This window comes from Haliotis rubra, unplaced genomic scaffold (genome assembly GCF_003918875.1).
Source record: "Haliotis rubra isolate DU_JTF1 unplaced genomic scaffold, ASM391887v1 Scf276, whole genome shotgun sequence".
NCBI classification, from domain to species: domain Eukaryota; kingdom Metazoa; phylum Mollusca; class Gastropoda; order Lepetellida; family Haliotidae; genus Haliotis; species Haliotis rubra.
This window is the reverse complement of record NW_025766847.1, coordinates 416,058-431,940: the sequence shown is the minus strand read 5'-3', so window position 1 is coordinate 431,940 and position 15,883 is coordinate 416,058. Positions and strand designations below refer to the sequence as shown.

Here is a 15,883-nt window from a genome sequence, read left to right as displayed (position 1 = left end):
ATAAAACCTAGTGTGTTCTTTAAGAGATTTTAAGAAAATGATACAATCCTTAGTAAACACACAGAATAATCAGCTTTTCTTAATGTGTTGTGTTGTATGACCCACTGTGGAAATTAACAATTTTGAAACATTTTTCTTCTTAAACTTCTCTGAGAAATAGATCGGACTGTTCACTCTGGTCATGGTGTCTTCTCACCAGCTGTGGGATAGCTACCTATTTCGGGATTCCCGGGGACCAGGAAGTGTAATGTGAGTCTCACAATACAAGATTGCAGATTGGGCAGGTAAAGGGTCAGCTCCTACAGACAGCTGGTAGGGAATACAGGTAACAGGAGCATAATGAATGGGGATATGCATGGAAACTACAGGAAGGTGGATGTAAATAAAGCTGCAAGGTATGACAGATGCCTCTATTACTGCAGACCATTCAACAATGTACAGACAGACAGACAGACAGACAGACAGACAGACAGACAGACATCTATTTACACAGCACAGTGGTCAACACATAATCAATGACTCTCAGATAAAATATGATCATTTCATCAGTCTGGGGAAGGAGAGTGCCTTTGTTCATTAAAATACTGCTGGGATGTTTACCTTCTGACTGCCATCCGCACCATCTTCTGTATCTTCATTGACGATGACTTCATACGCAGGAACTTCTTCCTGGCCAAACAGGCTCGGACAAATGTCTGGATGTGAATAACAGCTACTGTCTGGATCTTTGCAGCCTCAGCATCAAGATGCTGCTCAAATGTCTCCTTCATAAACACCTGCAAATGATTGGAATTCATGTCAACATGAGCATCATCATAAATCTCATCATAATCTGGTGGCAAGATGGAGGTATCATCCTCAGTGAGGTCACTAGCAGACGACACAAAGGACAGTGTGATGCTGTTGTCTGCTGAGGGAGATTGGTAGGAATCCTCTGAAGGGGGAATGAAAGAATAATTCTCGTCCAGAGTTGAGATATATGAAAAATTGTCTTCTGATGGAGAAATATTCCAATGCACATCCTGTTCATCCTCACTTTCCAGCATAGTCTGAAGGGAGTTCAGGTAGCTCACAATGCCCTGGCGAGTGTACATCTTGCTGTGATAATGTCAATCCTACTCACTGCAACGTAATAATGGCATTTGCCCAAATCCAAAATCTCCCTTCAAAGTTGTCCAAATTCAAGGTATTTTTCTTGGCAATAAATCGCCTGAAGGTAATTTGTTGCTACTGTTACAATGCACTGACACATCGTCTAATATGATAATTCCGGAACATCTTTCTCATACCCTCTGTACACAAGTACACAAGGATGCACTTTGCGCTAAAAACTTAATTAATGTGATTACATTCCAATTACAGATCACTTGAAGACAAGGCAACTAAACAACATGCCCATAACAGAGGAAATGAAATCTTCTGATCCATGATCCCCACATAAGTCAACCACTGTGTGTTTCACATTTAAACTCCTAAAATAGAACACAATCCAAACTTCCAGAATGCATTCGACAATCTGTCAAATGTACAGTCAATGTGGGAATATATTCCGTTAAACCATGGCAGGGAGTGTCATATCTTCCCTGTCTGTCTCATATTCCAGACGGTGCTGTCATGTGTCTACATGCAGCATGTTCAACTTCAAACATGAACATAAATTATATTTTTTTACCCACAAAGACAATTATTGCACAAATTAGGCCAGAGGCTACAGTTCAAGGGATGTAACTCTTGTTAGCAGTGATCAATCAAGCAAGAATATAAGATGGTTGTAAAGGTTTTGGACCAAAAATTATTTCTAAATGAACTCAAGCATGGTAATATGTAACAGGTGCATAGCAAGCCAATATTTTTTGTGTAAACCCGATAGGTTGCAAAACTTCATATTTAGATTAGCTTGAGGGCTTGCCCCACCCTTTTAGCAACATCATGTGTAAGCCCAGGCTTTGTTTTTCATAATGGTAGCTACACCCCTGTATAATGCCTATAAATCTGTAATATTTTGCAGCTGTGACAACTGTGTAAACTCCAAGCTTCTCAACATGTGTAAGTGGTTCATGATACTACAACTATGTTATTACATAAGACACACCACTATATATAATTTTATATCAGGCTTTCTTAATTTCCAGAAGTTCTTTTCCAAGAGATTATCAACAACTTGTACATTACTTTCTAAACAAATTCTTTTCCAAACAATCTTTAATTTTTTTTCCATTGCTCATTTCTCTATTTTGTTAACACTTCAACACACTGACATAATATTTACTCATTCAAGTCATTTGAGAAAAAGAGACTAAAACTGTATAAACTATATAGATATAAGAGAATATGGATTTGACAAACATTTTGACTATGGCTGCTTACCTTGGATGTTCCAACCTGGAACTGCTGGGTAAATGCTGCACCCTGGGACTGCAGAATTTTGGTACACACATCAGCTGGCAGATGCCTGTTGGCAAAATACTTCTCCCTGATCAGACACCGGTACCTGAAATACAGACAGACATTAAATGTCAAATCATTAACAAAAGAAATAACATCCTATTCTAAACATGCAACACAAGGCGTAAATGTTATTGTACTAAGCATGGGTACATAATGCTAAAAGTTTCTCTGGAGCAAGCACTCCGATGGTTGAAGGTATGAGCACATACATTGACTCTGTGAGTACTACTATTGAGGACACTCAGCCCTGACAAGTGCTCGTCTACTGGAACACTATAACTCCTGATCTTTTATGTGGTATATTCTCCATCCCAATATTGAATAGATTTTTACTTGTTAAATGAAACCTTTTTCAATCACCTTTCAATGCAATCACTGAACTTGATCCTGATTGGATATCCAAGTTTCCGTATGCGGATTGTTTCCAACATTCCGCTGTAACGAAGCTGCTCCATAACGACACGATCCTCAAACTCCATCGCTGCTTTGGTTGTGTTTGGCTTGATACAGCGGACAAAGTAGGGGTTACATCTGAAGGGAACATAATCAGACTACAGCATGCTTCCATATAAATGATTATATGGGTCCCGACCCACAAAGTGTTTGGTACGCTATACATTTGTAAGCCAATGGTAAACTGTAGAGTTACGACATATCGTAATGTTATGAATGCTGTGAATATCAGGACCCACAATGTGATCTGTACACTATAGTAGGTATGAGTCATTTATCAGGGATGAGAATGGGTAGGAGTGAAAAAAAAAGGGGAAAATGTGCCATGGTTCTTGGGGGCTGCAGGTTTAGACAATTTACAAGAATGACCCGGTGTGATCAAGTCCGTGGAATTCTGCGGATCAGTGGAAACTTCTCATCCCTGATTCATGACCATTGCTGTGCATGAGTCATCTTCTTCAGTTTTGTTCATGAACAGAAATAAACTCAGACAAACTGTTTTTATTTCAGAATCACATTATTGTAATCATTATTGTCTCCAATGAGAAAATAACTGCAGAATTTCTGCAGACCGTAAAATCAAATTGATCACTGGTCAAATGCATCGAGCAATATCATGGGTGAAGTTTACCTTGACATGGTGTCAATGAGTGAGATGAGGCTCTCGTTGAAACTTGCTCCAACTGTTGATGTGCGAGGTTTGAGTGTAACATAGCGCCCGGTGGTTTTACTGAGAGTCTTCGTGATGAGGCGATCTCGCAACTCTTTGAACATCTGGGCTATTAACTGGAAGACACATTTCATATGTGAGCATAACCCCAATCTGGACCGACGTGATGAATACGAGAGATCATAAACTGAATGCTATTATACACATGGTCATACACATACATGCTAATGCACAGTGAGAGAGTTAATCCAGAGACTTTATAACGGGACATAAGTCTATACCTTATTCTTGCTCTCACACATGAGCTCCACAACATCACTGCGTAGTGTGTCCTTGTTCTTCTCCCAAGAAGTGTTGGACCTGTAAGACAGACAGAGATAGTGTTACATTACTATCAACATATAGTGTCACTTTATCATCAACATAGAGGGTCACATTATTATCAACATATAGTGTCACTTTATCATCAACATAGAGGGTCACATTATTATCAACATAGAGTGTCACATTATTATCAACATATAGTGTCACTTTATCATCAACATAGAGTGTCACTTTATTATCAACATAGAGTGTCACATTATTATCAACATATAGTGTCACTTTATCATCAACATAGAGAGTCACTTTATCATCAACATAGAGTGTCACATTATTATCAACATATAGAGTCACATTATTATCAACATAGAGTGTCACTTTATCATCAACATAGAGTGTCACATTATTATCAACATATAGTGTCACATTATTATCAACATAGAGTCACTTTATCATCAACATATAGTGTCACTTTATCATCAACATAGAGTGTCACATTATTATCAACATATAGAGTCACATTATTATCAACAGACACTATGTTGCATTACTATCAATATATTCAGCGTTTGATTACTATCAACATACACTCAGTCATATTTCTATCCACTTACACTGTACTTGATCTTTCCGGCATAGTGAGTAATGTAAAACTCTGGGTCTGACATGCGTGGCTTCTCGTAGAGACTGTTCTGGGCGTGGTGGAAGTGACACTTCTCCAGGAAGGAAGTGTCAGTGGACTACAACAGCAGGAAACAGGGTGGTAAATACAACATCAGAGCTACAACATCTCTAAACAAAGATTAACAACGGCAGACCAGTTAAGTTATAACTTCTCCGAACTACATTGTTGCAGTGGTATTATAAACAAGTCCCCTGTGTGGTAACCATGACATTACTCTAGATGTTACAATGTTCTGTGTTCTGAGCTTCTCAGCTGTAGTCCCTGTCAGAAGTCTTGGATCGAACACAGGAAGACAGGTGCCCCAATGTCATCACTGACCTGGGGGAAGTTGCATTCATCGTCCAGGATGTGGAGGATGCCAGCTGGCTTGCTGGAGATCAGGTCGATGGTGGGTTGGTTGTCACGGAAGTCAATTTGCTGCCACTGGATCTTTTCCTTCTGATACTCCTTCTGCTCCAGGCGGAAGATGTGTTGGTTGAAGAAAAACTGCAGTGTCTCGTTGGCAAAGTTGATGCACAGCTGCTCGAAGCTGTTCACGAGGAAGTCCTGGCAGGAACAAAAATGTCAGACACTTAGTGACACTCATTAAGATATTGCAAATATCACTGAACCCCTAAGAATAACCAAAAGACAGGCACGAAAATATTTTCGTTACATATCTCTCTTTGACCTGAAAGTTTCATAAGTCTATTTGCTTAGTTCAGAGGATCTGTTATGCAAGACACATGACAGGTAGCATGATATTATTTGCTATTAAAGGAGGCACTACAAGAATGACAATTACCTCAAATCCAAAGATGTCCAGTACAGCCAGTGATGTTGACTTTTCTCTCTCTGCCTTACATATGATCTGGTTGATACGCTCTACAAGCCATGAGAAGAGGCGACTGTACAGAGCCTTGGATATGGCATCCCTGTAAAGCACAAATATACATGCCATAAAACATGTTCACTCTGAATATTTCTGATTATTTTAGTTAGGTTCCTGTTAGATCATTATTAATGATACTTATATTAATGATATTTCTAACTTGAAAATTATACATCCGTGAAACCAACCTTGCATCAAGTGCTTGGTCCATGTTGTAAGGGGACACAACTCTCTCCCCTCGTGCTTGCTGAAACAAATAATATTGAAACATGTATGCAGCACAAGTCATGGGAACTGATGTCTCAATTTGGTTTTGACCTTGCAGTCTTAAAATTAATGACGTAACTCAGTAAGTAGAAGTAAAGTAGGAACTGACCGTGATTTTGCTGGTGAGTGCCTGTTTCAACCAGTCCTCAGATAGACCCAGGAGGTAGGACACCCACTTGAGTTCTGCGTCACTGCCAAGCTGCACTGTGTCATGGTTGTCAATCTGAAGAAATAGGTTCTCTAACATGATGTTTCCACAATACAAGTATGTGGCATTTAACAGCACAGTGCACTGAACTAATACCAACACTTACTCTCTGAAAGTAAAGTTACGCTTACGACTGTAGAACTGGTTATGAGGCAAACTGGGGGCCTTTCTTTAATGAACTTTTGTAACTTTTACCTGTAGTTTAAGGTTTTAAAGGAAGTCACCAAACACTTTTCACATATATGCCTTTGGAGAAGTTATGTTCACATGTCAATATATGTAATGTGGTATTTTTCATTTGTTTGTTGTTTGCATCCATAATTATATCACACTGGGAAGTTTGGTATGATCTGCCACTCAAACACACAATTCTACAAAAAGATAATTATCCCTAAATTTAAAGTCCTTTTATTTGTTGTTAAGGCTAGACCAATTATATTTCTTGTTTTACAGACTTTTGTCCTCAGAAAACCTAAAGGCAGGAGGGAAACAAAATAAAAATAAAATCACCAGTCAATGAAATATTCCTACAAAATATTAAAAGTATTTTACTTTTGGCAATTTATGAAGTGTATATGGGTAAAAAACAATAAAAAACCCATTCTCTTGTAAGTTTACATTTTTGGCCAATAAAAACATTAGGATTATATATTTTTGAACAGGGAAAATTAATTTGTATTTTTTTTCTTATTCTTGAAACAATATGACCGGTGGATCTGTAAAACAAGAAATAAAATTGGTCTGGCCTAAATATATTTAGTAACTATTTTACCCATATTTTCATTCATGTATGACATTCACAATCACAATTATACAAGGAATGTGAGTAATCCTAGAGGTGCCTACTTTCCATTTCAGGTTAATCAGGAGCACAGCTGTTCAACCAATCTGCATTTCAATGTCCACACAAATACTGATCATAATCTGAACACCTTCAAATGAGATCTATATAAAGGTTCAAATGAAATTCAGTCAGCTTCAACAAACAAAAATGGGATCAAGGATACATCAAAATCATGATTATTCACAGACCAAAATTCCTAAAATATCATCATAATAATTATATTGATACTAAGCACTGGACTGAAATCATATTTTTTTTCCATTCCAAAGGATATTATTGTAAGATACAATATACAAAGACCTTATTGTCATTACACTTTAATGGACGCATGATCTGGTGATCAACTGTTAAATGAAATGATTAGCAGTTTGTTGGCCTGTGTTGGAGCACTACTACACACTATAGGACAGTTCATAATGGGGTATGAAAGAAAGGTCAACCGAAGCTCTACATCTCAGGAAGTGACAGTTTCTGTGATCATTGACAGTTTTTATAATTTGTTATCTTTTGTAAAAAATATGCATAATAAAAAAACAAACAATGTCAGATGAAGTCTTAAATTTCAACTGGGCCCTGATTGCCAAAGTGAGTGAGAGAGTTTACACCGCTTTTAGCAATATTCCAGCAATATCACGGCGGCCCTGATTCCCATATATTTATTTTGTTTGTTTGTTGGTTAATGCTGCAGTCAGCGCTACTCCAGTTATATGTCAACGTCTGTAAACTATCGAGTCTGGACCAGACAACCCAGAGATCAACAGCATGAGCATTGATTTACACAATTAGGATATGTGATTCACAAAGAAATCGTGGAGCGCTGTTGTAAGTCCTTGAAGTTTTCATCCCCTATGTGCAAAGATTGCTTGGAGTATGGATGTAGTAACTCCACACCAAAGGTGATGTAGGTAATGGTTATATTCTTTCCCTCACCAGTAGAGTGTGGAAGTAGACGTTTCCAATGTGGAGGACGGAGGCCAGGATCTTGTAGATGGTTTCCTTCTCTGACTTCTGGAAACTGAGGATGTCCATGGCCGACTGCAACTTGCGAAAGTTCTCTGCATCATCGCGACCCGGCAGCACTGAACTTCCACCCTGTGGGGAGAAGATGTCACAGAATCAATGCCATGCACCATTCTACAACATTCATCTCAGTTATGTATGGGGATCAAACCTGGATCTTCCACATGAGGAGCAAACAAGGCTACCTTACTACCTGATCTTGGAGAAGAGGGTAGTGATGGCTACATAACATGAGATCCTGAATGAGGAAATGTATTTCCAAACAGTTCGAAGACTTTCCACCTCACTGATAACACTAAAATGTCAACTGTTTGTAATTCATCATATCTTGATGGTACACTAGGAGGTTGCACTCACCTGGTTGAGGTAGAAGTACTTGGGAGCAGTCTGGAGGCCATATTTGGACTTCTGTTCATCTGACATCGATTCCAGCATCTCATAGAAAACATGATAGTTCCGTTCTTCTGAAGCCTGGAAACAACATAGACATAACATGTAGCCAAAAGTTGCAAACATGTATCTTTTGTAGAAGATGTGAGGGAGTGAGTGAGTATAGTTTTATGCCACTTTTAGCAATATTCCAGCAAAATCACGGCTGGGGACAGCAGAAATGGGCTCCACACATTGTACCCATGTGGGGAATCGAACCTGGTCTTCAGTGTGACAAGCGAACGCTTTACCTACTAGGGTACTTCACTGCCCCTGTAGAACAAGTCCTACTTTATGAAAACTATAATGATATGAGTGTGAATCAGATAAATGATTTTTTGTGTGTCAGGATTTAAAATGTTTTTGGGGTTATAACTTGAGTTATATCTTGTTATATCTTCAAGTGGGTATATTATTACTGTTAAATATCTCAGACAATATCACAAGCAAACTCTCTCACATTTCAATAACAATCAACATTTATGTGAGTGAAAAGGGTTCAAAGACACAATTAGCAATGTTCCAGCAATATCACTGTGTAAGATGCAAGACTTGGGATTCATGTATTATGCCAATGGGGGAACTGAACCCCAGACCTTTGGTGTGACAAGTGAAGACCTTAAACACTAGGCTTCCCAACTGTCACCGTAACCTTTGAAATACATATGAAACACATATGGTCTCCCACTGTGGAACATGACATGGACATGACTCTGCCAGTCACATGACCACAGGCACATGCAGCTCCAGGGCCGGTCATGTGTGATTAATGAGAGGTACACTCAGTCTGAAGGCTAATATGTTGATTGGGTAACTGATGTTGAAGCTGTGGATGGTGGTGACACGTAGTACCCTCACACACTGACGCCACCCCCAAGCATGGATACAACACCACTACCCTCACACACTGACACCACCCCCAAGCATGGATACAACACCACTACCCTCACACACTGACATCGCCCCCAAGCATGGATACAACACCACTACCCTCACACACTGATGCCAACACCACTACCCTCACACACTGGCCCTGCCGCCCCAAGCATGGATACAACACCACTACCCTCACACACTGACGCCGCCCCCAAGCATGGATACAACACCACTACCCTCACACACTGATGCCGCCCCCAAGCATGGATACAACACCACTACCCTCACACACTGATGCCGCCCCCAAGCATGGATAAAACACCACTACCCTCACACACTGACGCCGCCCCCAAGCATGGATAAAACACCACTACCCTCACACACTGACGCCGCCCCCAAGCATGGATACAACACCACTACCCTCACACACTGATGCCGCCTCCAAGCATGGATACAACACCACTACCCTCACACACTGACGCCAAACAAGATGTCAAACAAAACTTTTGTTGAGTCATGAAATGTGAGGCAAAGGAACTCCTAATGTTAAACAATATATTGAGTCTACTGAAAGGACCAATTCCCTCTCATGTGAACCTGTTTCTGTATTGTAATATATATACACATTAAAGGCTTTTGTTAGCCACCCAACACTATTCTCTAAATATCACATCATGTCTATGTCAAATTGGCACGCACTGCAGTTAACAGAAACAATTTGTACTTGACCTCTAGATACACATGCATGTATGCATGCATGCCTCCATCCATCTATATAAACACAGATTTTGAGACGTTCTGTATGAGATCAAGTCAATTCGTACTAAATTGTAAATCACAGTGATCCATGTACTCCACGCCCACAGGTCAGACACAATGGTGTTAAGTATTTTGAGCATACTTTAAGATGTGAATTTAGTGCATTATAAACATGCACTTTGTGATTTATAGTTAGGTTAAGTGAAAAAAGTCACTTCCTTGTCAATTATATTACTCAACACTTGATAAAGAGCAGAATTGTCATCTTAGTCAAGAGTATATGGTCCTTCACAAATACTGGGCAGTATATCACAGTGGTATAGACAACTTGTGTAATAGCATGTCTGGAGAGTACACACCTGACCACCCAATACAAGTACAGGCTGTTCTGACCACAACCATTACTGACATTTCAACTTAGGAGACATATTCCAGTACCTACCTGGGTGACAATCCTCGACTTTTCCAGCAAATATTCCAGTGTTCTTGCACCAACAATTGATCCACTGTAAAAGAATTTGTATCGCTTTATTTGTGTTTGCGAATGTAATTAATGTAAAAAGATATGATTTAGACAAGTTATAGCAATATTTGATTACGTTAATATTCCACGATTTTTCTTTACAAGTAAATTATACAAAAATTAGCTCTGTGCACCTTCAACAGTTCAGCACATCAATAATCAGTTCATAACCATTAATTTTACATCATTCACATGCATTGATCAAACAGAATTATGACCTTGTGATGTCAGAGCATAAAAACACAAGGTCATTATCACCAAAATATTATTGATTGTGAATCAAGATGTATCTTAGACATGGTGCAAAGTTGCAGTTTTCCTAGTCATATGACAATGTCAAAGTACTACGCAAATTTACCAAATATATCACTTTATGTGAAGATCATATTTAAAGAGTAACATGTTACAAAAACAAATAGTGCTAATATCACTTACTCTTTGAAGAAAACTTCAATGTACTTCCCAAATCGACTTGAGTTATCATTGCGTATTGTTTTGGCGTTACCAAAGGATTCAAGGAGTGGGTTTGCCTCCAGGATCTGCTCTGTGATGAGGTTGTGACGGGATTTATTCACCGCTGCCAGATATTGCATAATCAGCTTGGTACTCTCTGTCTTACCGGCTCCACTCTCACCACTGAAACAATGACCACATTAACATTCAGTTCCCAAAGTATGTCTCCAACTGAATTCCTAACTTTATTTTTGTGTTGCTATGTCTTAACAGCAATCATACTGGACTCTTGGACAAGAGGGAAAATACAGAAGCATCATGTGGACGGTGAATCGTGCAATAAAGATATACAGGAGCTATGGAATGGTTAAATGAGGTGGCTAAAAATCATGTATCTGTTGAGTGTGTATGACTGTATAATTGCTGATGGCATTGACTTTTTACAGAAATATTACATGATAGATGGGAGCTTGGATGCCTGATGAGAAATGACATTTCCAGGCATTTTAGATTTTTTTTGTTTTCTGACACATTGATTGACTACAAACAAACTGTCCTGGAGACATTTTTTCAATTTAAATTATGATACTGACAAATCATGGCCTATCTATATTATTTAAAAATAGAGTAGAATCATGAAAAAGTCAGAAAAACTCAACCCAGTAAACCCACTGCATTTAATTTCTACAATTTAAAGATAGACATATGGTGTGGTTCTGATAGTTAACACACATTCAGTTTGCATGTGTTATAAAAGTTTAGCATTGCCCACCACTGTTACTGTATTGTCTGCTGTCTTCTGTCTACTTTCAACTTCATAAAAGACCTGGACTAAATCATCTCAATTACATTGCTCTTTTCTGAGGAATTGGAGCGTGGAATGCTCAGCATGTTTGTTATCTTTATTGCCTGGATTCCTTGGAAATTTACACAATATGGGTGTAATAAATCACCTGGTTCCCCAGCCTGGTACACATAGAAGGAGACGAGTATGATATTTTTATTTTATTTCCTCCTTGAACATATGTTATAACATACCAGAGCGGTTCAAGTTTGTTAGATGAATATATTAGTAGGGTACCAATGCCTGCTGGAATGTAAGGGCAGAAATTCATTTGTTTGTTGTGAAAAAATCAAATCAGACTTCTTTGCTCTAAAATTCAGGTTGGTAGGTCACAAATAAAAAAAGGAAGCATTTCAATCACAAATATATTTTTATTATTTCCTAGCAATAGTAAAATATATTAGAGTTGTTTTTCATAACATTGTATTAATTCTTGATCAGGGCAATACAAAAACATTGCCTGCCAATTTTTCTTTCCTTGTACGGAGATGGCAGATACATAACCCTGTTTAACTAACAATAACCTGTGATGTATATATGGGTATCATATCAAACCTGCAGTAGATAATGACCTGTGTAAACAACTCAGATACTAAAGAGGCAGTTGAAGTGCTCCATATCTACGTAGATACAGGTATGCAGCAACCTGCCTTTCACATTTATTACTCATCCACAGGTGGTCTACATATTTTGAACAATGGCAAATCTGGATCTCTCTAAATACTCCATAAAATTTAATTTATCACGAAGTAAAATCTGGCCAATAGGGAAGTCCTTCACCCACATTTCACATTAAAATAATGAGACAAAGGTTTAATTATGTCATTATTGACTGTCTCTAATGTGGTTAAACTCTTTCAACCACTTCTACAAAGGAATTGCTATCAGCTTCTTAATAAGATATTTCCCCTTCTTTCAAAGTGCATATGGTTTCAAGTAACAAAGAAATTATGATTATTATTCATAGAGCATTTTGAGGGAAATGTAATCATGTGTAGACTGTTCGCTTATCACATACTTGACCTGCCACTGTGCACTCAATTGGTACATGTGACATATTTCAGGTACCCAATAACCTCGATACCAGGTTTCTATTCTGGGCGCCATAAAGGAGCCAGTAGGGGTCAGTACTGTCTACGGTCAGGAGGCGTCATAAACCAAATTATTATCTGTCAGATGATGACAACTATATCCCTGCTGGAGAATGATAACCCAGTACCATAAAGCTGGACACCCCTCTACCCTAGTACATTGCTGCCTCATGTTACATACAGGTAGATAACACCCACCATAATACACTATCCCAGTGTCAGATTCCAGCCTATGATTAGTGGACTCCTAGGATGGTCGAAGTGGCACAACTGTCACACTGCTGTATCCACTGGGAGATACATGGTACAAAGCTATTATCAAGTTTCCTTACAACTGATTTCAAAATAACAAAATCCCCAACAAATACAGATAAGCTGCACTAGGTATTCTTGATGGATCTGTCCCAGAACACTGCAACAATAGGTAGTCTATTTTCAAGAGATTTATTCTGAATAATGAAAAGATGTCATACATTGTTGCACAGCAACAACTGAACCGTGACATGCTTCACCTCCATCATCAACTACATCGTGTCACAGCAGGGAGGTAAGCCAGACTTAATGATTTATACAATACATTTATGAAGATGGTAATACACTGGCTTTCTAATCTGACGATTCTTCCATCTTGTTTTACATATCCCTTATCACACACGGTAATGTTTTGGTTCAACATGAGTAGTGCTGTCCATGAATTTCTAGAAGGATGTGGTCATAACTCAGATATTGTCAATCAGAAAATTATTATCAATAGTTATTGTTAATCATTGATCATACACACACAGTAGTCGAGATACTGATTTGACCTAGATCATGTCCACCTGCATGGTAAAGGAAAACCTGCTTGACCAGTGGACAGGCTCACAGCATTCATACAGTATCTAATCCCTCTGTTATGAGGGGATTGTTTACTCTAACACCACACTATTCACACAAGACAGGAGTTATCTCCCTTTATTTGAAGAACTCCCATGAGTGTGAACTGCACCATACTTCCGGCTTGTGTTGTTTGTTTATTCATGACACTTGTTCCTTGTCCTTTATGTTGCATGGTGGGAACCCTTTAGAACTGCTGTCAAGCATAAGCCTTACACTTCTATCCATGATGTTCCTTGTATGTCCCAGTGTACTGGGGTGATATGACCCATATATCATCTGTTAGTCTTTGTCTGGGTGATAATATACTCCAAATCCCATAATCCTTTAATTGCCTCCAGTCCTCATTCTCAAACCCAAAGGAAGCATATCTTGCATAAAACAAACCTGGCTGCCTTGCACCCTGAATCAAGTGACATTGCCTGGTGCCACTCTATGCTACCCTACACATCTTATCCACACTGGACCCAATTCATAGTCTTCACCTCACTATCACTGCCAGTCAAACACACCACCAATCTCCTTCACCCTAGAATACTGACTTATCCAGAAGCAATGTCCCAAACAAACCACCCATCTCCTTCACCCTAGAATACCGACTTATCCAGAAGCAATGGCACAAACACACCACCCATCTCCCCCACCCTAGAATACTGACTTATCCACAAGCAGTGGACAAAACACACCACCCATCTCCCTCACCCTAGAATACTGACTTATCCAGAAGCAATGGACCAAACACACCACCCATCTCCCCCACCCTAGAATACTGACTTATCCAGAAGCAATGGACCAAACACACCACCCATCTCCCTCACCCTAGAATACTGACTTATCCAGAAGTAATGGCAAAAACCCCCATCTCTCTCCCCCACCCTAGAAAACTGACTTATCCAGAAGCAATGGTCAAAACACACCACCCATCTCCCCCACCCTAGAATACTGACTTATCCAGAAGCAATGGACCAAACACACCACCCATCTCCCTCACCCTAGAATACTGACTTATCCAGAAGTAATGGCAAAAAAAACCCATCTCTCTCCCCACCCTAGAAAACTGACTTATCCAGAAGCAATGGTCAAAACACACCACCCATCTCCCCCACCCTAGAATACTGACTTATCCAGAAGCAATGGCTCAAACACACCACCCATCTCCCTCACCCTAGAATACTGACTTATCCAGAAGCAATGGCTCAAACACACCACCCATCTCCCTCACCCTAGAATACTGACTTATCCAGAAGCAATGGCTCAAACACACCACCCATCTCCCCACCCTAGAATACTGACTTATCCAGAAGCAATGGCTCAAACACACCACCCATCTCCCTCACCCTAGAATACTGACTTATCCAGAAGCAATGGCTCAAACACACCACCCCTCTCCCCCACCCTAGAATACTGACGTATCCCGAAACAATGTCCCATACATACTACCCCTCCCTAGAACACTGACTTAGAGTTGGCTGGGTGCAGGGTGTTTTTTCTGCCCACATCAAGCTGTGCACCCCACACCCAAACATAATCCTGTATCAGCATTTGCTGTACAGTAATCGTACAACATGCCTCCTCATGCTCCCTTACAGCCCCCCACCACAACCACCCTGAGACACAGGACACACCACAGAGTATAAACCCCAGCATTACACTGATGGGACATACATGGCTTTAAAATCTTAATGTTAATGTTAGTCACCCTGAATGCATTAGGTAACTAAATAGGGTTAACATCCCTGACATCCCTGGAGAGACATCTCTTTCCATTCTCCGACACAAACAAGGTCAGGTGCATGTAAATACCTCAGGCTTGAGGGTATAACACAATTTATTCTATTTTGAAATTTTTCAGATACCAAGCAAAATGACTCAACACATCTTCCCAGAACAGGAGAAAAGATATGTGACGTCAGGCAGTGTTACGAAACACCCATTATCAGCTGATTGCACGGACCATGCTGAAGGATGTGTTGAACACAAGTCAAGTTATATTTCCACATTACTGTTTGTCAGGCACTGACACACAATGTTTCATTGATAATGTACATATCAAAGCAGTTTTAAGTTACTTTGTCAAGTAAATTATAGTATTTACTCTTGTAACAAAAATTAATTCCATCACAATTCAATAATGAAAATAATTCTGTAAATATTACTGAAATGGATAAAATTAATACAAAAGTTTAATAAATTAATAAAAACAGAAAACCAACATGCTGATATATTTGTCATGACTTTGAGATTA

The 15,883-nt window shown here is 39.3% G+C and overlaps 1 protein-coding gene across 1 annotated transcript in view; it reads right to left on the bottom strand.

Moving 5' to 3' along the window:
- Nucleotides 1-15,883, bottom strand: part of LOC124280905 (unconventional myosin-XV-like) — a 145,460-nt gene that overhangs the window by 63,905 nt on the left and 65,672 nt on the right. Inside the window, 15 exon segments of the mRNA XM_046716891.1 lie at nt 601-776; nt 2,368-2,491; nt 2,809-2,979; nt 3,533-3,687; nt 3,853-3,915; nt 3,917-3,931; nt 4,507-4,632; nt 4,896-5,123; nt 5,362-5,491; nt 5,637-5,695; nt 5,825-5,938; nt 7,698-7,859; nt 8,145-8,258; nt 10,294-10,357; nt 10,810-11,010. Of these exon segments, the coding sequence (XP_046572847.1) occupies nt 601-776; nt 2,368-2,491; nt 2,809-2,979; nt 3,533-3,687; nt 3,853-3,915; nt 3,917-3,931; nt 4,507-4,632; nt 4,896-5,123; nt 5,362-5,491; nt 5,637-5,695; nt 5,825-5,938; nt 7,698-7,859; nt 8,145-8,258; nt 10,294-10,357; nt 10,810-11,010 (1,902 nt within the window).